Source organism: Poecilia formosa, unplaced genomic scaffold (genome assembly GCF_000485575.1).
Source record: "Poecilia formosa unplaced genomic scaffold, Poecilia_formosa-5.1.2 Scaffold26, whole genome shotgun sequence".
NCBI classification, from domain to species: Eukaryota; Metazoa; Chordata; class Actinopteri; order Cyprinodontiformes; family Poeciliidae; genus Poecilia; species Poecilia formosa.
The window spans coordinates 3674085-3701954 of NW_006799965.1; the positions used below are offsets into that span (position 1 = coordinate 3674085).

Here is a 27870-nt window from a genome sequence, read left to right on the forward strand (position 1 = left end):
TACACAGATGACGTAACCGTGTCGCTGAGGTAGGAGGACTGGCTATTTAGGTACTCTGCCACGAAGCCAGCAGCGAGGCGATTGCTTCAGAATGACTTTCAGAGACTCTGAGAAGAGGAGAATAAGACGCATGCAAATGACGCAGCTTTGAATCATGTCTTTATTTAAATATGAAAATACATTTTAAACGAGATTTATGATTTATGACTCAGCCATACGTTAACAGGATCATTATATGATGTATAGAATGTGCGCACATATAAAACCATGTTTCCAACAGCATTTAATAGCTCCTTAAATCGTCTCTTAATTGCTTATGGACTTTAGTAATTGCTCTCTAATTGAATTTCTCATGCCCACCAAAGAACATGAATGATAACGTTTAAAAAGAGATGAGCGATGTTTGTTCGTATTAGTCAGCCCTAAATGCGAGCGTGTTTGCGAGCCCGTCTGCGTGCACATTAATGTGCCAGCAGTCAACAATCAAATAGTTCTCTTTCCCTGCTGAGCTCTCCCCCGAATCTCGTTTTCTCCTCCCGTTTTCTCTGCTGGAAGCATCTCAGCTGGGATTTTTTTCAGTACCAGTGAATCGGCCTATTTGGGCTTCAGTCGCACTTTGCAAAACCTCTCTGATATTGATAAATTGACTTCATAAGGCACCGCAGCAGCACATTCTGTCGTCATTGATCAATGTTGAGATCTATTCTTTCCCCCCGATGCAACGAGGAGCTTTCCCACCGCTGAGAGGATGAGCCTCATCGTGTCTTCTGGGAAATGCCCTCCGAACGAGTCTTATTTTCATGCTGTCGCACACTAAATTATAACTGTTGAACTGAAAAATAAATAAAATTTAAAAAATAGCTGCTATTTTCACTGAGTGCAGCTCCTCTTGTTTGTTGTGTTTGCATTAAAGCAGGACTGATATAACCCAACCACCGGGTTTTGTTCATTTCAATGGGGGAGGGAACATTCATCAAACAGATTTTTATATTTGCGTAACGTCGCTGCCTCGTCTTAGCCTCACCCATGGCCTGATGTGCAGTGACAGATGCCTGCAAACAAACTATATGATTACATAAAGCCAGAAAAGCACTTTCATTTGGTCAAGGTTAATGCTTTTGTTTAATAATGGGAATGCATTAGCGATGGATACTTTACCGTTAGGCAGACTCCTACTAATTCAAGGCAGAGATCCCTCTATAATAATCAGCATGTTTGGACAGGAAGAGCAATGCAGTTGATGATCTACTGTTATTATTCTGTTAAAAAAAAAAAAGCAATGATTTTCGCCTATTTTCTAACATTCCTAGGAGAAGGAGAATACTATTGTCAAATACTTGAACAAATGAAATGAAGCATATTGTAACTTTTATTTTTCAGCGTAATGCACAACACATACAAGACCCTGCAAGCAGCCTATTCTTGATTTTATTTTTCCCCTGTAGCTAATTGTAAAATCCAGTCAGAAGGCTGATAATCAGATAAACCAAAGCATCGGCCCATAAACCAATTTCTTGGTTCATGGATCAAGTCAATATTATAACTTTAATCATTACTTAATAAGATCATATGATCAATATTTCATTGTTTAGGGGGTTTTCAAAATATAATTTAAATAATTTTAATGAATTAACTAACTCTTAAAAACATGGCTTGTGGCTGTTTGGAGTAAAAATGGTAAATTATTCCCTCAGATGCACAGAAACATGAGTAACACTTTTGCATGATAGCGAACAAAGATGTCGCTCTAGACTGTAAAGCTCTACTTAGTGTCCCAACACTATAAAAACAACTTGTTGAAACAAAACAATGTGGCCTTTTTATCACAGTTAATGAAACTGGACACGCTTACTGATAAAAAGAAAAGAAAACACAAAAAGTTACTGGGGAGAAAAGTTCATTTTAAGTAAATTACACAAAAATAAATCATAAAACCATAATCATCTTAAGATGGCCACCCTAAAAATAAAAAAAAAATCCACTTTGTTTGATTCAGATCAGTGACATCACTTGAGGCAGTGAGAATTGGCATCCGACGTCTACAATTGACAGCTGTGAGGTTTGCAGTTATCAGCTGGCATTAGTAAACACTCTGGCACAAAAGCAGCTTTTGACAGATTCCAGTGTAGCTTCAGAAGCCTTTTCATCTCGCCTGTTAGGATTTGCCCCTGAGGAATCCAACTCAGATGAAGAAGAATATAATAAATACCAGTCGGAGCAAGAGTTCAAGATGCATGGGTTTCAAGCTCTACTGATTTCAGTGAGACTCCCACAAACAGCAAGCCATGGTGCATGCTATTGACAGCCAACGCCATAGCAACCTGGGATGAAGACAGTCGTTGTGTCAGGACTTTTTGGACCGAGTGTTACAGACATCTTGAGTTATAAAAACCATTGTGGTTGATTCCTAAAGTTGTTTGCTTCTTGAAAATGACATATTTTGCTCGCGTAGCATCAACTAGCCAACTAGTAACAATTTTATTAAAAAGATGTATAAGATGAAAAGAAAAAAGAAAACATTTAAACCTTGCAAATCATAAAACCTTACTCATCCCTGTGAAATAACATTACAGTAGTGGAAATAATAATTTTTAAAAAAATGGCACAATGGCACAATATTGATTGTATGTTAGAAACAATTCAACAACAGCAAGAAATCTTGTCAAATGAGAGAAAATGGTTGTTATTTAGAAAAAAAAATTAAAACCAGTGAAATCAACCGACTGAAGGTAAATAAGTCCAGTAGGTTCTGATCAATGGAGTTAATCTGGAGAAGATTCATGTAGTTGTACAACTAAATTAGCAATTAAAAAAAAGCAAAATCATTGTTTTTTGTTTCATTCAACAATTTTATTTGTCAATAATTATATTAAAAATAAATAATTCTACAGCTCTATGTGACAAAAGCAAAGTTATAGATAACTCGGCTACCTTAGATTGTTTTCATTTTATTTTTACTGCATTCAAACAACGCGAATGCGTCTTTAAGTCTTCATGGGGCAGTTTTTGAACCTCAGCTCATCTCTGCCTGGACAGCGATCACAACAACAAGATGTGTGACACGGCTGTGCCAAAGTCAAGTCCAGCAGCAGCTGAATATTTTAATTGATGCTTATTATAGATAGCGTCCAACTCTCCCCGATTTCACAGTCTCACTAAGCCGGACCTGCGGCGCTGGAGAAGCACTCGTCTCTGTCACTTTGTCACGGGCGCTTTGTTGTTCACTTCCCCGGCTTCCTCTGCGCGACGCCTCTGAGTCACACGCAAGATATTTCATTAGCCATGTTGCTGTACGAGTGTAATAAGCTCCACAAGTTGGAGACGAACTACAAACAAAACCTTATTTCACTCGCTGAGGCTGAACATCTGTCAAGGATATTATGCTGAACTTGTGCATGTTTTTAAATAAAAAGATCATTACCTGCTGTTTACTGCCTGTTGAATTATTTATCGAAGTATTTTTAGAGCCAGGTAATAAGTACAATTTTTTTTTTTTTTTTTTTTTTTTTTTTTTGCAGAACTTCTCAGTGGAATAATGTTGATGTGTGATGCTCATATGTACATGCAGGGACTTTGGGATGTCAAATGTTTTTGCTGCGTTAGATCTGCAGAGAGAAGATGGATTTTGCACATTTTTGTACCTCGTGATCACGTAACCGTTTGTCGTGGTCGCATTTTCTGGAAGTATTCAAAGATATCGCACGCGCTTTCCCAGATGTCTATGACTACTTCGCAGCGCCTTTTTAGATCAAGTGATCACTTAAGCACGAAAATCCAGCAAAATCCATCCCGTGTGGACGCGAGTCGTTGAAACTTCTGAAGTCTTTTTCTCCCTTTTCTCCTCCGCACAGCGATCCAAAATAGCGGTGTACGAGAAGATGTGGTCTTACATGAAATCCGCAGAGCCCAATGTGTTTGTTAAGACCACGCCAGACGGCGTCGCCCGAGTGCGAAAGTCAAAGGGCAAGTTTGCCTTTCTCCTTGAGTCCACGATGAACGAGTACATCGAGCAGCGGAAGCCATGCGACACCATGAAGGTGGGAGGGAACCTCGACTCCAAAGGCTACGGCGTGGCGACGCCCAAAGGCTCGGCATTAAGGTGGGTGGAATATTATAACAATATCCCCCCCATGTTGTTATAGTATTCCACCTACCCTGATGTCCCCCTGTTGTCATTCTCTTCTCTTCTTGTTTTGTATGGAAGCAGAGGTAACGGTAGTCATGCCTTTTTAACTGTACTTGGATTCAAAGGTTATTTGATGTTTTTTTTTGTTTTTTTTTCCTGCATAGAATTGCTGTTTTATGTTAGAAAAAAAAAAATACAATCTAATCCAGATGAAAAGGTAAACGCTAACAATCATTTCATATTTATGTCTTTCTTACTGCTGTTTTTTTCTCTCCTTCGATCTCTCCTTCTGTCCCGTGTGCTGTCCTACCTGACTGTTGTGTTGTCACTTTTAATTTAACAGTTCAATGGTTTTTCAATTTAGCCTTTAAAAGCTGCGCTGTCACTTGTGACGAATGTTAATTGCATGATGTTTGTTGTTGTTACTTTTTCTTCTCAATGACAAGTGTCCCCATCCCGCACACTTCAGTTCTTAAACTACGTGACCCTTCATGCCACCTTTTTCCAAGATTTAACACTGTCTCTGCCTTATGTGAGCCTTTATTTATCTCTCCGTATTCTTTAAATTCTTAAACAATTTGTCCTTTTCCTCGACCATTCTGATTAACAGTAGTCTGTGCGTAAAGCCCCTTCTTTGACACTGGTAGTTTCTCTACCATTGCTTCCTAATATGCCTTATCATCATTCTCACTTTGCATTAGATTTCTCACGGACCTGTGCATTTTCTTACAAGTTATGTTTTATCGTTTCAAGAAATGCTGTTAACCTGGCAGTTTTAAAACTGAATGAGCAAGGCCTCTTGGACAAATTGAAAAACAAATGGTGGTACGACAAGGGAGAGTGCGGCAGCGGGGGAGGTGACTCCAAGGTCAGCCTCGATGTCACCACAATCGGGTACCATAGTTCAGAGTAATCGGCAAAGCTGTTGGCAAAGAACGCAACCGAAATCCAGCCCGATCCGGACCATACCAAGCCAACCTGCCGCACTGAGGCAGATGATAAAAGTGTTAGGTTGACCAGATGGTGTAATGGCTTATTTGGCAGCTAAGGAGCTTTTGCCTTAACTAGCTGGAAAAACATCACTTGTAGAGTTAAAATGCTGAGAAGTAACATGGCCTCTATAGTTGTCAAAGGATTAAATGTGTTCACTCACCCTGATGTAAAGGGCAAGTCAATCAATATGAGGGAGTAATAGAGATGCATTGATCAGAATGTTCTGGCCAATTTATATTCTGTGGTTTTTTGTAAAGCTTTGGCATGTCATTAACACTTTTACCTGATTCTGGTTTCTCTTTAAGAACTGCGTTGTAAAAAAAAATACATAAGAATAGCATTGCGATTAATAATTTACTGTTTTCGAAGACAAAATATTTACATTTTAAACTGACTTTAGCATTCTCTAGTCGCAATTTACATAGTTAATGTAGTTAATGTTGCAAAAGAATTGCACTTTTTGTATTAAAATTAAAATGTATTAATCTGAAATGTTTAAAATACTAAACTCTTTGAAATCCAAAATGTTCCATTATACAGTTCTTGAACGCTAAAAAGGATAAAGCTGACCAAATCTACTATAGCTTGTTCAATTTCCCTGTGCTTTCACACAACCTACAACTATTGACAATAGTTGCTTTCAGGCTTCAGTCAGTAACAATATACCACACCAAAGAGTGTTGTTGTCATCAGACACACCATACACACACAAATGTTTGGTGTTTTCACTAATTGGGAAAAAGATAACTGAGTTTTTGGCATAAGTTCATCTTATTTTGATCACCATCTGATTTCACAGTGCGCATTAAGTTATAATAGCTGATAAAGTCACATTTACTTATAGAAAAAAAAAGAGCCTGTCAACAATACTGCTTTACAAAAGTCAACATAAGTGCGGTTTTGGAGATTTGGTAAAAGCGGCTTTGCTGTACTTTGGTACACAGCTGCTTCACATTAACAGCTCAGGTTAAGAGGAACCAGTTCTTCTCAAATGGAAAATGGCTGCCAGACAGAGGCAGACCATAAAGCAAGGGGAACAGCGGTGTCTTGAGGGGACTAAGCATTACAGGCAAACGTGAGAACTCTAATTAAAGACAACACTTTTGTTTTTCTTTTGTTTTTGTTGTTTTTTTAATAAAAGCTACCTGTGGTTTGAATCCCTTCCAACTGTGACCCCTCAGACCACCAGGCCTCTCCAACCTTTTTCCAGTAGTGAAGAACGTTTTCCAGTGCGCCGACCAGCAGTCCAAAGTGTGAAACCACAAGCAGCTTCTGATGGAATGAGTGAAGGATTGTTGGGTTCTGACAAAATCCAATTTAAATTCAATCTTTAAATTTAAGTTGTGGTTTTGTTTTTTTTGGGGGGCGGGGGGTTTGTATCATCATTCCAGCTTGCAAAAACAGAATGCTTCAATAAAAGACCAAAATTACTTTGTCGTAGTTATACTGATATAAGTAAATCTCTTGACTCACCCTCTGTAAGAAAACTCCTCAATGTAATCTTCATCTTTTACACTTTTTGTTTTCTTTTTGCCAAGCAGCTGCTAACTTTTTAAGTCGCTTGTTTCAAGAAGCCCCTCTGGCCACATACAGCAGTTTCCATCACTCTTCTCTGATGCGCTATAGAAGTCCGAGAAATGTACGACCTGTCTGTTTCATGGTTTCTCCTCAGGGAAGATTGGAAAGGTAGACTAAACTAGCCTGGAGCTGGATGTGTTTGGAGCATCCAATCACCTGGTCTGGGACGGCTATGAAGTCCCGTTAGCAGACATGAAGAGATGCACGGATTTGTTTTCACCCAGCAGCATGCACACACACACGCACACACACGCACGCCGAGTTCCCCCTCACCCTCAGGCCCAACACACCGCAGCCCAGATTGACTTCCAGACATAGAGCATGTTGCTGGGTAATTGCATTGTTAATCAATGTCTTTCCAAGTCAAGACAATGGTTTGGTCTTCACACTCTGTTTCTCCAGATTGGCTATGAAGGATATACAGTGGTGTAATCTTCTTTCAGTGCATTATGGGGGGAGGGGAGGAGGGACACATTGTTTCGAGGTAGTAGTCAGGTCACTCATTTATCAATGTTCTCTGTTTTTGCTTCTAATTGAACTTTTATATCTGATGAAAAATATAGCTGAACTACAAATGACTAAAAATCATGAAGTGGCTCCTAGATGTGTGCTTTTATCTAGATTAGATTTTTTCTTTCTTTCTTCTCTCTGACATCTGATCACTTAGATCCCAGACGAGGCAAATAATACACTTGGTTATGCAGCTGCAGGCAAACATGAGACAGATATGCCACCACTCTTGATTTTCGTCCTGCGGCTATCGTCTGTTACTAATCTGTCAAAACACAAAGGTTTCCTCCGTGATAAACAGCAGCAAACTTCGTACCGCGTAATTCCGCTTTCATTTTTGGGGCCTCATTTGCTTCCAGAATTTATTCTCGTCGGTATTACGCCAAGACAAAAAGCGTTTTGTTGAAGAACGTAAGGTCTGAATCTGATTTTTCCGCTCAGTGAAGACAAAGCTCCTGGCAGAATGACCTGCAGCTGATAAGCCTCTGGTTCTCCCTGCCCGTGAATTTCTCTGGTTGATGGTCACAGACTTGCAGATCGTACCGTCAGTACCTGCTCGTCGCCGTGTTAGCAGCATCTGCCGATTACTCGAAGCGATTAGGTAGGTCCTGGCTTTACACTAGGGGTTATACAGGTGATAGGTAGAATGCCTGCTCTTTTTGATGTTGACTACAGCCAGGTGTCCTGCTTTATCGCTTTGTAAAGTATGTAGTAGTTTAAAAGTTGAATAACATAAAATAACATAATATAATGTTATTTATGTTATTTCCCACGTGAAGAACTCCTGTAAACCTTGCAGTATTGAAACTCAGTGAACAAGGCATCTTAGACAAGCTGAAAAACAAATGGTGGTACGATAAGGGTGAATGTGGAACCAAGGACTCTGGAAGTAAGGTCAGTCGCTGCAGGTCTTTTGTACTGATTCCAAATTGCATTTTGACGTACTGTTCATATGCAAGACTAAAACTTTTACATTTGAAATATGCATTTTGTTTATTTGCCACACACACACCTTTCTTTTTTCTTTTTTTTTTAAGAGTACTTTGCAATTTCTGCCACACACTGTAACCCAGTTTCTATGTGGCTTTAGGCACTGCATCCCCAAATGTTTTTTTTTTGTCCTTTTATGAAATTTTTAATTAGACACTTTTTAAGCAGTATAACCCATGACACTGTTTTATGAAAACTGTAATGATAACATTAAGGGGAGACTAAACAAGTGCCTTTTTTTTTTGTTTTAGATTCAGAACGACAGCAGTTAACACATGCTGATAAATGCTGTTTCGTTTTTTGCTCATTTCCATTCTTGACATTCATGATGCTTCGACCATTATGCTGCTGTTTCTATTTACCAAACTGTTAATGAAAAATTGATTTGTTTGTGTTCTTACTACTTTGCATCGAGACACGTCTGTTGGATTCTGCGGCCTCCTGTGGTGTGATGAACAAGCAAAACCCTCTCATTGTGATGAGTTACACAAATTCAACCTCTCTGAGCAGCGGGAGCGCCGCAGGGCGTCCTCCAAATTTTGTGGTGACTCACAGAGGAGACTTAACATGCTTTGCTTGAGCATTACAACAAGTCGAAGAATGTAATAAACCTGATATTTAACCCTCTGAGATCCAAATGACATGGGAATATAAGGTCTTTATATAGCTCCATGCTCTTAAGGTTAAACTGCAAATAGTAAAACTCTAATAAACAAATTTTTCGTAAATACATTTGGTTGGGAAGCAGCAGCAAAATGGTTTCACATACAGTAGATTGTTTTTTTTTTTGGTTTTTTTACTTTTAACTGAGCTATCATTTATATGCTATCAACTTGACTGTACTGTATGACATTGCTACCGTGAGAGTTATACGTACATGTCTCTGAGAGAATTAAAAAAGACAGGGATTTTTTATTTATTTATTTTTTTAAGAGCTATCGACCTATGCGATACTGACCGGCTTCCTTTTATGGTTAAGTGCAGAAGCCATTTTTACGTACAAGTAGCTCACAACAGGAAAAGCTCTACATTCACCAGCAGAGTAAAACACACTGGCTCCTTCTAGCAATAATTAGGTTCCTTATCAATTTTTTTATTTATTTTTTGCTTCTATTAGGGTATATTTTCACCAAAAAGCAATAATCTTGGCTTCTGATTATATAGGATTTTGTTGCTTAGCTGCTGACACTGATGTAGTTGATAGCTTTGAGTAGTTTAAGGCATAGTTTCAGAATTACATGCTGCTCTGCTGATGTTGTTCCACTGCAAAACGCTTAACTTTGGTATTCACTTTCCCCCAGGACAAGACAAGTGCTCTCAGCCTAAGCAATGTGGCAGGAGTCTTCTATATTCTGGTTGGAGGGCTGGGGCTGGCTATGATGGTGGCTCTGATAGAGTTCTGTTATAAATCACGACAAGAAACCAAACGGCTAAAATTGGCCAAGAATACCCAGAATTTTAAGCCGGCTCCCCCGACCAACACCCAGAACTTTGCCACATACAGAGAAGGCTACAACGTGTACGGAACCGAGAGCGTTAAGATCTAGAGGTAAGTTGGCTCTCCTTACCTTCCACAGAGTCGTCCCCCCCCCATGCGTCAGGAGAGATGAATCATTTAGGGTTTGTTTTTTTTTTCTTTCCCCCCCCCCCACAGCAGTCAGAGTGAATTATTCAGCTGTGTGTATGCTGCCAGTGAAATTGTTCATGGTTGTCATGTTGGACAAAACCCAATTATTTCCACAGACAAAAAAAATACAAAAAAACTCTGCTACACAAACTGGAAAGCAGTTGAGCAACAGGATGGAGGAGTGGTAGCAATAAACGAAACCACACGTGTTAAACGGAAGATGAATTATCATAGTATCACATCGAATAGGTAAGTCAGTCAGCAGTATGGACAGACTGACAGACCTGAGCCTGTAAAGTGTGGCAGCCCTTTGGGTCTGAATGCAGCTGCTGTGAGTCCTCTTCCTCTGCCCCCGGGTCAGTAGAGTTGATATCTAAACTGATTCCACACTTTTATCAGATTACACGAGACTGCAGAACTTGGCTGGCCACAGAAGCCCCTCAGCATAACCCATTCTGTCTGTAGCCACGCACGCCGTGTGGACTGGTACTGTCTCGTTGAAAGACTGTCACAGGGTGGCGTTTCACGAAACATCAGACATGCAGACAGAGGATGCCACTGCCACGGCCCTCAGCTGTCAGGCTCCTGCATCGCTATCAGAGGTGACCCCCCCAGGAGTGACCCTGGAAGCTTTTAGACGAATCCGTGATCCAGCACACCTGAATTAAATTACTTTTCAGAGGCCTTTCATAGTTTATGGTCATCATTAAAAGGTGGCTTTTTTTGACATTAGCAAGAGTGTGTAGAGTCTGTAGAAGTCCCTTGACATGCTCCAACACTGAAGTTCGAAGATTCATCATTCAGTCTAGGCGTGGCCCTGCTCAGCCAAATCACTTCTCAGCAGTTTGTTTCATGTTTCTCACTCCTCTGAATGACTTGCAGCTTGTAATAAAAGAAAGACAGTATTATTCTGTAAACGTCCGTCTGAAAATTATGCATTTTGAAGCATTTACCCAAGGAAACAATTAAATTACATAGCTCAGTCTGTAAATAACATGTTGCCCTACGTTTGTTAGACATCTTAAAATTGAAATTTTCAGATGCTAATTACTTGACCTGGTGTATTACAATGTTTGAAACCTGTGGCTTGTTGACGTTTAACTGTTTTGTAAACAAGTCCAATTATGATCTGTCAATGTAAATATCTATTGATCAACTGTATATCTCATTATCAGTAGGTTTTTAGGATCCTTTTCCTTTTGCTAATAATTAAGGACGTTATAGTTAAAGTTAAATTGATGTCTGCTAAGCATGGCTGAAACTTAGGCTCAGCAGCCAGCTGTTAACTTGTTCAATTTGATAGAAAATACCTGGAAGCATTGGAGCAGACCAGAACAAACTAAAGCTGTGAAGTTGCACAACATGAACGCACATAAAATGAACTCAAAACCACTAAACTGCCTTGTAAGGCCGAGTAAATCTGCAGCCACATTTCTGATTGTGAACCCCTCCCGACACGTTGCACCCAGCCTTTCTTCCAAATGCTAATATAAATGCTAATCATGTTGAGCGCAGCTTTTTGAAACCCTTCTCTTAGTAGACACAGAAACCACATCACATGAAGCATACTGAGGACTTTCTAAAGAAGTTCCTAATGTAAAACCTGCTATTTAGACTTCCAGCTAAAAGCCACCATGAACAAGTGGGAACCAGGAAACGTCTATAAGTAACAGTCCACTAAAAAACACAAACTTGCGTGTGCTTTGTTTTTGATTACATTGATTGCATGGGCGTTCTCATTAAACGCAGTGCGTGACATGTCAAATGTTTCAAATGCCAAAAGAGCACATTTTCCCAATCATCTTATTGCTGTGAGAAATGGAATCCTCAGATACGCCGTTTTGTTCCTGAGAAGAAAAACTTTCCCCATCATGTGTACCCGAGACATCTGCAATGATTTCTTTTCACACCGTGTTCTTTTTATCTGATTAGGCAAGAAGTTAGCTGTAAAACAGAACATGTCGTTTACATCAAATGGTCCAAATTTGATGGCAGGCGAAGACATTTTTCTTTTGCTTCTGTTGCCGATGCCGTCAGTCAGACGAGTTTGAGTTACAGCGGGACAGCCGTGAGGAAGCACGGCGATCACATCTTTTGACGTCAAAATTGCCGAAAATATTCGCAGGCGATTGACGTTGCTTTTGTCACTGCAAACCTTCACGTGCCATACAAGGTCAAACAAAGACTTCCAGGTGTTAAGGTGCAACACTTCTTCACAGACTTCTGCTGCAGCGTTCTAAACTCCTCCCATCTCTGCCTCTGCTCTGTTCGTTGACGCAGGTTTACGAAACGTTTGGGCCGTCATCTACAACTGTGACTAAACATCTGTGAAAGGCACGGGACCACACGGGGTTTGTGCTTCATGACATGATAATCTGCATTGACGACACGACTTGACTGGTCATGGGAAAAGCCGATGAGGTTTCCTCCGCCTCTCAGTGCCTTATGGAACTCCGAGTCTAAACAATGCAACTCGATCACAACGATAACGCTTTTTTTGCTTGAAGCTCATATGAAACAGAAGAATGATGCAGAGTTAAAACACACACATATTATATATATATAAAAGGAGAGAATAAAGCCATCATTTGCAACTCTAAGCACATTTTGAAGTGCCAGAAAGACAATGTACAATACATGACAAGTGTCCAATTGGTTTTCTTGTAATCAATATGATCAGATTACTCTTCATCCTTCTGCTGCCAGATTTCCACTGGTTCAATGTGCTGAATTTATTTGACTAGATCTACTCAGTGCACCGTAGGACACTGGTTCTTAGATAATAGCTTTTTATGCTGCTGTGAATCCCTTCGAATGACCGTGAACTTGAAGAGGAAAGACCCGTTGCTTGTCAAGCTCGAAACAAAGATGCGTGTCGTTTGTACTCAGAACTCTGGTGCTGCTGCCAACGTCGTCTTCGGGAAAGTCTGACGGGACTCCGGAAGATATCGGAAGAGGACGACATGAAGCAGGACCCGATTCCCACTTCCAATACTGCCAAGAGTGTGTTTTGTATGACAATGATTATGTAGTCTGGCTAAAGAAATATATACGGATTTGTAAAATATCGAGGAGGTTTTGATGCTCTGAAAAGTCTTTCCCTGAAACCTAGATTAACTCAAGTCTTCTTCACATCAGAGTAAAACCAAACACATGGGTACTTCAGTTGTGGATTAACTGTAGTCCGATTAAAGGCTCGCGGTATTTTTTTTTTCTGTATTTTGTTTGTCAAATTGCACATTTTACAATGAGCTGTAGTTTGCTTTCAAAAATGATTTTCTTCCATGAAAATTAAAGTGTTTAGTGATTTTACTTAGTAAATGAAAAATATATAAATACAACAACAAAAAATAGACTTTTTATAACTGGGGCATCGCCTGGAGCTTAGCACATTTCCATACTGCTGTAATCAATTGTGTTCTTTCATAAAGACTGTGATTCCATAGGATTTAGGAGGATATTTATCTAATTACCTAAAGCTATGGGCAGATAGTTTTATATTAAAAAAGAGACAATGTGAAGACAAATAAAGAGTAAGCAGGAGAGATGTGTAAATTTAGACAAATGAGAATTACTTATATTAACTTTATGACAGATTGGGTTTTCCCTTCTTACATTTTTTTTTTTTTTCTAAAGAACTGCATGTGAAAATCAGTGATGCTTGATGAGCCCTGCTACTGACAAACTGATCCTAGGTTTAATGCTAGAAATAAAGTCCTGGTAATTCTTTTTTTTTTCTTTTTTTTTTTTTTACACTTGTTTGAATTTGTTTTGTTTTTTAGTAGGTGTCACCTCCTGCAGAAATAACCCTAAAAAAAAAACAAACAAACAAATGAAATCACCAAGCGTCGTAGTGGTTACAAAAGATGCATGCGTAAATTGCTGAACCTCGTCGAAGGAGGCGCTGTACAAAGAATTTTAATACATTTTTGTAAATAAAATGTACAGAAAGGTCCTTGTGTCTTTGTGCTCATTTCCTCCTCTTGAATAAAATGTTCTGAAGTTAAAACGCGTGGATTGCAGAGAGCGCCGTAGTCGCAACCTCTGTTGGTGTATCAATAGCCTGAGCAGAGCTCGAACGGATGAACACATAAAAGGATGAGGTTTGGCTGTAATAGTACGATATTGAGCCGTTAGTCAGTAAAAGTGTGCGCATTGGATCAATAGTAACCACTATCCGCTTTAATCCTGGTATCTTGCCTTGTATCCACTGATTGAGGGCCACATTGACAGCTTCATCTGACGTGCGCTCTTTCTTCCCTCCTCACTCTTCACGAAAGCCTCTGTGACATAATCAATAATGTATTATAACCTCCAAAACTTTATGGAAGCATACCAGCTGCTCTAAGGTTTTTCTCGCAGGGTAAATTTTGAAATATAGTGTCTTCCAAAAACCTTCACACCCGTCAAACCTGTTCTCCTTTTGCCACAGTTAAATACATGGCTGTATTTCACTGGGATTTTATGTGATGCATCAGCAGCTCCCAGCCCCCTTGTCCTACATGTTATAGACGTGTCTCTGTTCCAGCACACCTGATCCAAATGATTGCATGACCTCCTCTGCAAGCCATCTGGCGCTATTTAATCCCGTCAATCACCCGGTTATTTAAGTCAGGTGTGTGGCAGAAAGGAGAGGACTTAAAAAATGGGGGGGGGGCGTTTGAGGACTAGTGTTGGAAGCAATCGAGATAGATCATTGCAAAATGGCAAACGATTGTGGAGTTTTGGTTTTCAATTCTTAAAAATAAAGATCACAAGTATATTACACATTTGTTTTCAGTCCCATTTCCTTAGATACACCTAAAGTGATCTGTATATCCTAACCAACAAGTCATGTCTCTTTTCTCTACCAGCCTTTCACACCTACAAACTTAAACATTTGTCCATTATATATACCATAAAATAAGGAAAGCTTCGCCAGACTGGATGGTGGCGCTGTAAGCTTCAGTTTTTTCCATTCTTGTTTGAGATTCTCTGTTTTCGGAACAGTCTGCCACATTAATAAGCTGTGATCTAAATTCCTCTGCTTGACACTGAACTTTCACGCCACTCTCAAATGTTTCGCAGCCAGGTTTTCTTCCACCATTCCCATAAATTTTGCTTTATTTATCTTCCCATTAATCCTGGAGAGATGTATTCCCACAACACAATGCTGCCACTGGCACTTCTTACCACTGGCATGGTGTTCAGGGTGATGTCCAGTGTTAGTTTTTCTCCATGCAGCGGTGGCAAAATAGTTCAGTTCGGTTCTCAACAGACCAGAACAACTTGTTCAAAATCTTTGCAGTGACCTCTACACTCTAGTTTTTTCTTTCTTATGAGGATGACTATTGGACAGTCTACCATAAACACTAGATTTCTGTAGGCTGCAGCTAATAGTCGTCTTGTCAGGGTTGTGGATCTCTGCAGCTCCTCCAGTGACTACTGGCCACTTTATGAGCCGTTTTTCCTTATTAATTCTCTCCTTACCTGGTCTTTCCGTTTAGCTGAACAGCCATACCTTGGTAGGTTTGTAGTTGTTTCACAAGCTTCCCAATTTTGGAGTTTTGTAATATGTTTGACCTGAACTAAATCTGAAGGTTTTTACTGACCGTGTCAGTGGTTTCAGGGTCTGCGTCCCAGGTGAAATGAAAGCCTCCGTCCAGAGATCCAATCTGCCAAAGCTCAAATAACAAATCCACCAAACATGACAAAAACAATGTTCCTTTTGTTCTCATTTTTCATTTTTGGAAGCTGCTGCTGCGATTCAGGGTTCATTCACTTCCTGTGGAACCAGTCTGGGCTGCATGAAACATTACAAACCAAACAAGCCATTACTGACAAAGAAGGAAAGGATTTTTATTTTTTATTTTTTGGTTCTTTCATTTGCTTCACCGCTTTCCCTTTCCTTTTTGTTTTTTTTAGTCTTTTACCCCCTTTGCTGTGCCTGGATCGCTACCAGCTAGGAATAAAACAATGTGGGGGCGTTCAAGAATGGCACAGCGACACACGAGGCTCATGAGACCAGTTCTCCAGAATTAGTTTGCTCACCTGTCAATGACGGCGACAACATGCAGCAGATACTATCCTAGAAGAATGAGGTTAAAGCAAGGGTAAAGCAGATATTTGGATAAGGCGTCTGATCTGGAAAGTAACACAGGTGAGGGGTAAAGGATAAACAAATCACGAGAGCACGTTTTCCTCTGACCAGAGGACAGATAATCGTAACACACTTTGAACTGTGAAACCAGTGGCGGCCTGTGGCAGTGAAACAATCCTATCTAACTCGGGTTCACTCACAAGTGAGAAGAGGGTCAGATATTTCTCTGCGTAAAAGGAAGGAGAAGACAAAAGGCCGCAGAAGGACCTGACCTGGGAAGTATAATTTGATTACTTCAGCAGGGGGGGAAAAAAATCCGCCTTCATTGTTCCTCCTCACTTTGCTGCAGCCGTTCGCCTCCTCTCTCCTCTGAAGGACACGATAAATAAATCACATTCCAACTCACTTGTTCCATTTTCCTCCTTTCTCCACTTTAGCTCTCCGGCTATTTTCAAGTGCACCTGAAGAGACCTGCACTCGACAGCCTCGGCTGACATTTAACAGCCTTTCCGAGCGGGCGCTCTATTATTTAGGAAAATAGTTCAAATTCACCGGAATAAATAGGCGCTCAGCCTTTCAACAGACTCCGACTGCTTCGGCACTTTGTTCTTGGCGTCGTCGATCTCTCATTGGATTTCATTGTAAAGCTCCTGAAGAACTTTTTTTTTTTTTTTTTTAAATCAAATTTATAGTCTGCACAGATGTAGCGAGAGATAACACGTATAGATCATGCGTGAAGCCTCCGGGGCAGCAACTGGCAAATGACATTAAAGGAATATTAGAACAGAAAACGCACCGCGCAGAGTGATTTACGCCAACACACAAGAAATTTCAAATGCGCTGCTTTGCATAAAAGTGTTTGCAATTTGACTGCAAATATGATTCTAGTGTACGCAAAAAAATAAAAAAAAAAAATCTCGTCTGCAGACAATGAAAGAGTTCTGTTGTGACTTGGAGTCCCGCGCAAACGGCAATAAGAAATCCAGAAAGTGCTTGATTGAAAGCGAGCAGTCAGGACTCATAATACAACTCTGCACAAAAGTTGTGATTACTGGCAACGGTTGTGTCTGCTTCAGCATTTAATGCGACAGCCGCCCTCGGAGTCCTGCGCGTTTGACACTCGTGGTCTGCGACTAATAAAAAGAGAGTGCGGGCTGCAGGGTAGAAGACACGCAGCACTGTTGACATCAAAAAACACCAACAAAGCAAGCGGGTCAGACGAGACAGACAAAGGCTGCCTAAACATGCAGAAGGACACATGGGGGCCTCCAGTAGTGCTTTGTTTTATCTGGAACAAAAAAACAAAAAAAAAAACACATGTGGCCACTGACTGTAAAGGATAGAAAAAAATATTCATGCCCACTTCAGCCTAAGCTGCTTCAAAATTCAGGATTCAGACTTTTGAAATGGAAAAGAGTGAGTGAGGAAGTGATTGTGAATAAACCTTCCAATCCAACGCAATTTGTAAGTAAATCGTTAAAAGACAAATACAACAAAATGCTATAGTTCTAAACATTAAAAAGTATTTTACCTGTTTGTAATAAAGTTCTAGTTCGTACATTAAAACCTAAACATTACGACGACAGGTCAAAAATGTAACTATGTGTTTTTGAAGTTTCTAGTCAGTTGTGAAGCGGAAAAAAAAAAAAGATTGTGTGCACACCAGAAATTTCATAGTAAAGGCTCATTTTGATGATTCTGTCTTGAAACCATTAAATGTATAAAAAAAATTAGGTAATATTTTGGCATATCCATAAAAAGTTAAAAGGGAGGAAAAAGTATTGTGGGGGAAAAAAATGCACCAACAAATACAACCCTGAGATGATTGTCGAGCAAAATCCAATTCAAGAATTTGGTTGAGCTTCACAAAGAGCGAAGTGAGGCAGATCATCAAGAACCACCTTGTACCCGAGTCTCAGCCATGGGATACGGTGGCAAACGGTGCATTCCTTGTGTGAATCCAGTCCTAAATCAGAGACAGTGTCAGAATCACCTCACCTTGGCTAAGAAGAAAAAGAACTGGATGCTTGCTCATTGGCTTAAAGTCCTTTTTCTAAGATGAAAGCTAAGAGTCTGGAGGAAGAGCAAATAGGCACAAAATCCACATTGCTCCAAGTCCAGTGGGAAGTTTCCACGGTGATGATTTGTTGTCCCATGGCGACTGCTGGTGTTGGTTCGCTGCGGTTTCTGAAGTCCAGTGAACACATAATTCTTCAGCACTTCATGCTTCCTTCTGCTGACAAATTTTATAAAGATGCTGGTAGAAATTATATCTTAGAAAAGTCTCATGTTGCTGTTTAAAATATCTTTTTTATTATCATTACTGATCTTTTGTAATATTCTCGAGTCACTGAATTTTGGGTCTTCATTATCTCAAAGGCAAATATTCATCGAGAGAAAGGCTCTTGAAGTAAGAAAAAAATATCGAACCTTTTGACGATATTCTGGTTTTTACATCTGTTTGCCAGGAAGTGTGTTTTAGAAGGAGCCACGCACAAAGAGGCAAGCAGGAATATATTAGGAGTGATGTAATGAGAAGTGAAAGCGAAATACACGCACACACACACACACAGAAAAAACAAAAAACTAACAGCATCAGAGAGGAGAAGACAACTGGGGAAAACCCAGTGAGAAACATGGAGGGGAAACAGCAAGGAGTGGCTAAAGACAGAGAGCGTTAATACTGGAACAATGATTACCAGGGTGGGAACAGGTGAGACTAATTAACTGAATGTGTCACAGCTGCAGGGGAGCAAAAACTGAGCGAGCAGAGTGGAGAAATGGCACAAGGCAAAAAATATTAGGTACATATTAACTAAGCAGAGCATGGCTAAAAGGCAAAGTAACTAGGAAATACAAGGGGGGGAATGAAGCAACAGGAAAAACAGAAAGCACCTAAACAATCAAGTTCCATATTAACCAGAAATTGCAACTCTAAGCATTAACCCATTTTTACACTAAAATCATAACAATTAATCCACAGAGAATGAGGGCCAACTGATTACACTAGTCAGAGTGATTACTTCTCAAACACAATTATGGTCCAATCAAAATTTTATAATATTTTAATCTCAAATCACTCAGGGCAACAAACTGGTGATAAAGTGAACACTGTTTTGTCACAGCACAAAAGGTCTCATTTTTCATTCATCTCTGTGTGTAGGATGCACAATCGCTAGTTTACTCATCGGTGTGTCCAGGATCACTTATATTTATACCGCAGTATAAAATTAATTGCATACGAAGGACGTGTAATTGTTAATGAAACATCTCTTTTGCACAGAAAAGAAGGTTTCCTCTCTTTTGAAAAATATATCTATTTCTGGTCCCAATAAAGACACGAATAAAGCATAATTGGTCTAAGCTACTTGGATTTTTTTTTTTTTCTTTTATTGTCCAAAAAGAAAAAGATAAATCGCTCTACCAATTATACTTGAATCATTTCTACTTCTTTATAATTTCTTTGCATTTCCTTTTATTCTTAAGCGTGATGAAAGTCATGTTGGCTGGGTAAAAAACACACACAGAGATTAAACCCTCTGTTCGCATCTAGGCATCAAAAGTCTCCCATAGAATCAGGAGACTAGCGACGGATCACAAATTGTTCTTCCTTCTGAGTTTTCCATAATCCCACAAGATGCCCTGGGCGTTGTTTTCATCAGCACGATACCTGAAGCCATAGCGCATAACTTTCATTTAGTATCAGAATCAAAAGTTATTTAAAGGGAGATTTTACAACAGATGTCGAATCCGTTGCACAAACCATAAAATAACCTGCAGCTGTGGTGCATTATTGATTGGTGAAGCTCTGTGGAGAAACAGTATCCTCCTCGTCTACTACTGAAGTTTACTCTTGTGTTGGTGCTTGTAAAATCTATGTAAAATGTTGTTTTAATAAGACATTATCAAAGCCAGTAATAGTTCAGTTAGTCGTAACCGATGCACAGGCGTTTACGGTGTGTGGTGCAGCGGATGATGAAGATGAGGAGTGCTGCATCACTGGGATGAAAGGTCGCTGACTCAGTCCGCCAATCTCCAACGGCTCTCAGGCATCGAGTCTCATTTTAGACTTGAAAAGATTCATTGTTTTGTTCAGAACCACATTCGGAGAACTGTCTTTGTATTATTTAAGGCCTCAACTCAGCAATGCACCTGCTAAATTCTTAATGTTTTTGTCAAGTTTTGACTGTATTTATTTTTATTTGTTTTTTTGTCTTTCTGTTGACACGTCCAGTTGCCAGTATTTGGTACAAACCAGAATAAAATAAAATATAGACCTTTCTAGACGCAAACAGCAGCATAATAAAAGATTGATGGTGTTGAAAAGCTTTCTGAAGATGATGGCACAGTTATAGTAATCATGTTGAAATTTTCTTTGCAATTGGCCTCATTTTGGTGAATCATTACCTTAATTCTTGCTGCTGATTTTTTTATTTTGTTGTTGTTTTGTAGTTCACTGTATCTAACATGTTAGTACAAAATAGCTTCCTAATCTCTTTTCTAGCCTAATTAAGGCTGCAAATTGGCACCTCTTAATCCTGCATTTTATGAACCAATACAGTTTTCACGTTTTGCTTCACATTTTCAGGAAAAAAGAAGGAAAAAAAGCAGCTGCAGAACACCACTGGGCTGGTTGTTCAAAAAGAAATGAGGCAGAGTATCAATCTTCTCCTCAGGGGTTCAGCCAGGTGAATCTTTCAGTAACATGGATGAAAAATCTGCAGGTGCTAGAGGAAAGCAGCGAGCGCATGCTCCTGTTAGCATCATGCTAAATCCCTCCTTTGATGAATTTCTCTGTTCTGGGGGGTAAATGTAACTTCTGGATAAATGTGCATGAGCTTTGGAGCGCATTGAATTGATTTACTCCAGCTTTGATTGTTCATGTGTGTAGTTTTCTACTTTCACTGTGCATGTGGGGGGGCAGAGAGAGTGGGAGAGAGAGAGAGAGGCATTGAGAAGATTTGCAGTGACGGATAAGAGACATGAAAAAAAAAAAAAGAAAACAGGGAGTGGTCTATGGTCTGCAGAGCCTTGTTAATAGCTCCAGTAGAGCTGACAAGTAGCTTGGTGTGACAGCACATCTGGACGTTGCACTTGTTCATTACAGCTTAGGGCTGCTTTTACAGAAACATTTTTTGGCACATGGCTGACGGCACAAAAACACAAGCTTTCAACAGGATTCCAAACTGACCCAGATATATTGCAGACTTCGGTTAATATTTACAAGTGAAATGATCATCAGTCATCGGCTCCCGCGCTGCAGTGAGTTGTAGCGTTTCTGAAAAGTAATCTATTGTCTTAATGTCTACTTGTTTAAATACCGCTGGTCATTTTTCTCCAGTGTTAGCATTTAAAGTCCAATGTGTAATCCAATCATCATAATATAATATTTTTTGTATGTTATTACGATCATAACAGAAGGAAACACGAGTCCACTGCGGTTCTTCTTTTAACAAAACACTAATTGGCCGGCGATGAAAGTTCAACTCTGTATATAGACCCAGACTGAAGCGTTTTCTACGTCTCTTGTTTTTCTCTGCCGGAGTGTTGCTAAACAGTGAGAAAATAACATTCTCATTTTTTACATCAATAAACAGATGATCCCTTTGAAATGACACTTCCTAACTTGTTTCATCTGTGAGTCACACGATGTAATATCCAAAGGCTTCCCAAAAAAATGTCTTAAATATTATGATAATCTTACCCTGAAGAATTAGTTTGATATATTGAAGCCCTTCCTCGCAGAATATGCTCTTAGCTAAAACGGTAAACAACATTCAAATGGAGCACAAAAAAGGCACCGCAGCACATCAGAGCTCAATAGACAGCTGACGGAGGCGTGCCGAAGTCCAGCTCCCCAGAGCTGCATCCTGTGGCTTTTTCTTTTCTTTTAATTTTGTTTATTCAGTTTTTAGTGCGTACAGAATTGAGAACATTGCAAACAGATTGTCCCTTTCCGAACCAAAACGAGCAAATCTCACACGCTAATGGACAAGAGAAAATGCATACAACGAAATGCGTTGCAATATACATTTAAGCGTCGTGAGAAATGTTGAATTGGATCGTTTGCATGCAAACAAAAAACACGGTCTACTTCTGTTGGGAAATTAGAATAATCTAGGTTAGATCGCTTATATGGGCGTCAATCGTTGGGTTTACTCAACAAAGGAAGCACAAATGACAAATCAAACCAGCTTACTGGGGTACTTGGCGGTGGCGCGCCACATGCTTCGGCTTTTAGATGATTCGGCTTCTCTCTGCAGAGCTGAATGACGTGCTGATGAGGGAATTTAGCCATTTGATTCAGGTTTGTTGGAGCCTAAAAGTTGCCAGATTTTACCTCTCCAGGACTACAGTTGGATACCAGTGGGCTTTTGATACAGGTTTGGTGGTAAAGAGGGTGTACAGTAACGAAAAACCACGTTTCATTTTCTGGATAAAATAATATCTTAGAAATAAAATAAATATTCCATGACAGCTGAAATGAGATAATGATTATGAAGCCCTAGACGAAAATTCAACCTGTAAGACTCTTCTGGCATCACGTATCACCACGCTTTCAGCCCAGCCAATCAGGACGCACCACCTCTCTACCTCGATCCAATCACCTGGCAAGAGCTCCTTCAAAAGGCGAAACAACCACAGATCCACCCACTTCAGCTAAGTTTCAACCCACCTCCTCCCCGTTTCCACCACCAGTCTCCCGGACGCCTCCAGGTCCCATCAAGACTCCTCTCTCCAAGCTCCGCTCCACCACTAGTGACCGGGTCCGGGGGAAGACCTACCTGAGCTTCGTTCGAGCCGATCATTCAAGTTCGCTGCGATTCTCAGCACGCACGTCTTCCGCCGGTGTCCGAGCGCCAAGTTCTCGGTCCAATAAAATTGTCTAACTGCTGCTTCTCTCTGTGTGAGTCTCTACAGATTGAAATATCAGGACAGTAGAATTTTATTTTGGGAAATGTTGGGTTCATCTCTCCAGACTAACCTGAACTCTGGTAGACAAAGGCAATGACACAACATGGCTGCCACAGTCAACCTAAGGATTTTACCGTCTCCAATACACAGCAGAAGATATCAGACCAGCGCAGCCTGTGATTATGACATTACACACCTTAGAACATGTGTCCGATAAGAGGTGCAATAAGATCTTGTGTCAGAGGTTTTGAAAATATCGTAAAAATTTAAATCTATATCGTAAAACTTCATCCAATTCCGGCCAGTGTGTAGCTTTGTCTGATAAAACAAGCACAAATCATCACAACCCTAGAAAGGAAAATGCATGCTTTACGTTCTGTAACTTCCGATGCCGTTTAAGGTTCGCCTTTTTAATAGGAAGCTGTTCCTGAGTCTTTCTACTGTGCTGATAGTGTTGAACGATAGAGAAGGTTGGCCAACAGCATTCAAAGCTCCAACAACTTTCGGATAATTTGTGTGGCAGCAGCTTTTGGTGCAAAGCAGAAAACGGAAACAATTTGTGCTGCCAATGTCACATCAGACTCCGCTGCTGTCTACAGTAGTGAAGATTGAATAATGTGGGGAAATTGTCTTTGAGACACAAATTGTCTGAATTGTAGGTAAACATTTTTTTTTTGATGTTTTAAATAGAATAAACAAGGTAGCCATCTTGGATTTTGAGATTGAGGTTGGAGAGAAACCTAAAGCTTTCCAGAATAAATTTCTTTGAACTTCACTGCTAATTTTGTTCATAATAAAATTGCACAGTAGTTGCGTGCTGCCATGGATTTACTATGTTTTGTTCTGTTTTTATCACTTTAGAAACTGAAAAAGTGTCGTTGTAATGTTGGAAAATGTAGTATTTACTGAAGTGGTTGTCTTCACAGATCTCTAATTAGAGATTTTTTTTTATTTTTTTAAACACAGCTCTGTGGTTCTTATTGGATTATTGTGCATTGTGTTTTGTTTGTGTGCTGAACATGTCAATTTCCAAACCCTCATGTCCTTGAGCTAAGATGGTGGTATGATGGATGGAGACTTAAATGATGCTAGGCAGCTTTTATCTTCCATGAGGTACGTGGCCTTTGCACTAAGCGTCTCCTCTGTGTGAGTGAAAGCAAGTTAACAATCTAGAACCTTAAAAACTTGAACAGCTGGGCCTCGGTCTCCCGGGACTTTAGCACCGTTCGGTAAACTGATGTCATGCATTTCACTGTCAGCATCATTTCAGGGTAAAACTTTCCAAGTCACATTCACTGGCCCCGGGGCAATTTTCAGTTTCACGGTGCAGACGGTAAAAATTACTTTAAAAAAAAAAAATTTTAAAAATGAAGAAAGTGTAACTTTAAAAAAATGAATCCATGCATATCACATAGTTTCGGAAAGCAAGAAAAAAGAGCTTTTTAAAGATGTATGTATTTTTAGCACTTTTCCTGCTGCGACAATGTAATTGCTCAGTACTTTGAGTTTTTTTTTTTTTTTTTTTTTTTCAGCCAAGCCGAGGCTAAAGCACTGATCAAACATCATCGCTTTAAATGAATCCTTTTCCTCATACCGAATTCATTCTGTTCGGGGACACAGAGGACAGAGCCAGTCCCAGCTGTCGAGGAGAGAGAGACGTAAGGAACAGCTTGGGGAGATCACTAGAGGATCACAGACGGAGATGAAAAAAAAACAACAACATACATTTACACATATGCGGTGTAAGAAGCGCAAACAAAGGGGGACGAAGGCGGATCATGCGAACCCCACGCAGTCTTTGGGTAAACTTTGGACCTCAAACTTTTGGAGTCTAAGAAAAAGAACTCTTATTATTTCACCAACATGAGCTACAGAGTCATAACTTTAATTCTTGCGACATATTTGATGCACGAATCAAGTCTTTAGCACACTTGCAGAATCCATATCTATAGATCTGTAGATCCAAATCGATAGAAGACTGACTGGTAAAGGTGAAGAGGTGAAAATGAGATTGAAATATTATGACTATAAAACACAGTACTTGTCTCTCTAGCTTACACTAAACCTCTGTAGGGATGTGTTGAGGTCATTTAAGCTCTTTTCTCGACTAGTTTTCAGGATCGACTGATGACAGATTAATGTTCTTTAGCATCGTAACTCAGATGTTCAGGTATCAGCGTGCGGCTGTTAAAGCCTTGTACCATTTCATGAAGTTTTCTTGTTCAATAATAAACATTAAAAAAAATAAATAAATAAATAAGCTGGTCGAATTGCTTTGCAGTGATGCTGCATATGCTTTAGTATCGGGACTTAATAAAAATCCCCTTTATTGTTCCTTTGGGGATGTTTTTATTTAGGTGTTCCAGCAGCAAAGTGACAGGTGAATGGAAGCGCCACTACAGTGAAATTACAGTAATAAAATTGCCGAATAATGTAAATGTTATTTTACATGAGAAAAGTTGCATGACTAAAACAAACACAGTACTGTTATCAAGCATATGAGCGTCATTTACAGCACCCTCCATAATTATTGGGTGTGTGTAAAAATCTCATGCTAACAAACGTTTTTTTAAACAAAATCTCTGGTGCTACAGTTGTTGGCGTCTATAGATAATTACTTTGCATAAACAAACTGCAGCTTTTTAGTAGCCAAGTTTGGGTTTATCAGAATGTTTAGGAACCTTTAAATTTCAATCCACTGGTTCACTTTTTATTGGTAATTGCAATAAATGAAATTGGGTTTCACAGAAGCAAGATGAGGAGGAAAACTGAGTCTCCCTATCGTCTTCCTGGGATACAGGAAAATCACACACTTTGTCTTTAATCGAATAAGTGTGGGATAATCCAGTTCATTCTTGACTTAGTTCTTCAAGCTTTGTAATATTTACTGACCGATAGTCGAGGAATGGGAGATGTGGACATTGTAAACTCCTTCATAAAGCCATTGAAGATGTGCAGACCGTACCAGGCCACACTCAGGCGAGCAGAAATGTTTGTAAATTCCAAGACAATGACCTTGATGGAAACTTGGCTCATTTTCTTAGAGACTGGAAAGTAAATGTTGAGGGAAAGGATCCAGAAGACCGTTTTCCCGAAAGTCTCACCGATGACATGGTTTCACAACACAAACTTGTTTGCGCTTCAGAAAGGGAAAGAAAATCTGGTTGTGACAGAGAGGAAATGCTAATATTTTAGGGATCAACATGGTCGTGGTGGGACGCATTTGTTAGCCTGGGATGTGGTTGTGCTGGTCGAGCGAGGGCGGCCTTCGTCTTGTATTAATTGCAAACACCATGACTGTGGACAGATGCAGACAAATAAATCTGATATTGTTGATGAAAACTTGTTTCACTGGTGTAATTACTTAGTTATGTCTATCCTGCACCCAAGGAGAAATATTAAGACTCAAAATGAAGCTCTTCAAAACGGAGAGATAGACTTACGCAGCGTGAGCGCACATGGGTAAGTTGTGAACAGTGTGTGGCCTTAACAATGAGCCATGCCAATTTTAACTGTCTTTCCCATACAACATAATTAAATAAACTTTTATTTAAAGTTCATACTGCTCTATTTTAAGAGCTCAGATGCACGTATAGCGGACACGGTTTTAACTCCCTGACAAAAATATGTGTTTGGAAAAAAAAACAAAAAAAACACTCAGCATTGGAGGAGCAATTCTTTAAAAATTAAAAAATCTTAAACTTATGTGACTAATCAATTAACTAAATGTATCCTTGTAGAAGGTAACTACTTTATTTGTTGTGATTTTGTGTAGGCTGTGTATCAGAGTTTGCAAATCGTTCATTCACAGCTCTACGTTTCTGAAACTCCCATCTTGTCACTGTTTTAAAATGCTACGCTGGCTCTACTCCGGCAATGAAATCAAAAGAGGGGCAGGCCAAGACAGTACAAGAGAGAGAGTGGGAGAAGTAATTTTCTTCATTCTCAGAGACATCTAAAGAGAAAAACACCTCACTTGCGCATTTGTAAGCAAATATGAAAGGTAGAAGAAGAGAGGACGTAATGCGTTGCTTGTTTGATGTCTCTATTCAGAAATGACAGTAGCATAAAAGCACGGCTTTTTAAATTTGACAAGCCCTTGAGCTGATAAATAAAATGTACCTTCTAAACAAGAGGATGGGAAAAGGGGGAGAAAAAAGAAAGAAAAAAAGAAAACAAACCTATATGAGACAAACAGACCGGACGCAGCGTGCTCATTACGGTTGAAGTAGGAGCAAGGGTACAGTCGATGAGTGACACAGTGCGGGTCTTTGAACAGGAAGTGATGTTCCTGCCACTGCTGCTGCCTCCACATCACTTTGTGTGTGTGTGTGTGTGTGTGGTCCGCATATGTGGTCAGGACGCGTGGCAAAATACACGTTATTCACTCAAACTTATTTACAAGCCTGACTGTAAAACGTTTCTCTACGAATCTTTTTAATTACACTTGCAAGGTTGCAGTGACAACATATATAAAGCACGAGGTGTGTAGCCACGCTTTGTGTGTGCAAACCGAAGTCGTGAGCACAACAGTTGTCACTTTAACTGATCTCAGTCTTGGATCAGAAATGCACAGTAGATTTCGATGACTTCAACTTTTGAAAGTTGAAGTTTGTTTGAATTTCAGTAGCCTTTCGAATAGACATTATCCTCTAAATAAATAATGATGCTAAGTACTATTAAAATAATTCCACACCAACAAAGAGTAATGCTTTATTTAGAGAAACAGATTAATGATTACTAAACAATTATTGTGACAATAAGTTGAATTATTATTTTTTTTACATAACTTTAAGAGTTTCTTCATTTCATAGATATTTGAAAAGCTTTGCAGCTTTTTCTCTGCTGCAAAACTTTCAGTCAAGTTGAGTCGTGATCTAGTCTGTTTTAGTTGATTTGTTTTGTTCCTGTGTTCAGGATCATCGTCCTGTTCATGATCCATTATTGGGATATTTATGGAGGAATTAACTGCTTACTTAGAAGGCGGGAGGGGGGGCAGATCCTAGACCAAATTATCAACCCTGATCCAACGTAGCTGACAGCTGGAATGAA

The 27870-nt window shown here is 39.7% G+C and overlaps 1 protein-coding gene across 4 annotated transcripts in view; it reads left to right on the forward strand.

The window, feature by feature from the left end:
• The window catches only part of gria3b (glutamate receptor, ionotropic, AMPA 3b), a 112511-nt gene extending 98732 nt beyond the window's left edge, over nucleotides 1-13779 (forward strand). The window contains exons 13-16 of one of the 4 annotated variants that reach the window (XM_007548476.2): nucleotides 3852-4099; nucleotides 4880-4994; nucleotides 9499-9746; nucleotides 12105-13779. In XM_007548476.2, coding sequence (XP_007548538.1) covers nucleotides 3852-4099; nucleotides 4880-4994; nucleotides 9499-9744 — 609 coding nt within the window. In that variant the 3' untranslated portion in view covers nucleotides 9745-9746; nucleotides 12105-13779. Of the gene's footprint in view, nucleotides 1-3851; nucleotides 4100-4879; nucleotides 4995-7986; nucleotides 9328-9498; nucleotides 9747-12104 lie in introns of those variants that run through there. The other 3 variants (XM_007548475.2, XM_007548477.2, XM_016669634.1) reach the window with 3 other exon arrangements.
• Nucleotides 13780-27870: the final 14091 nt, after the last annotated feature.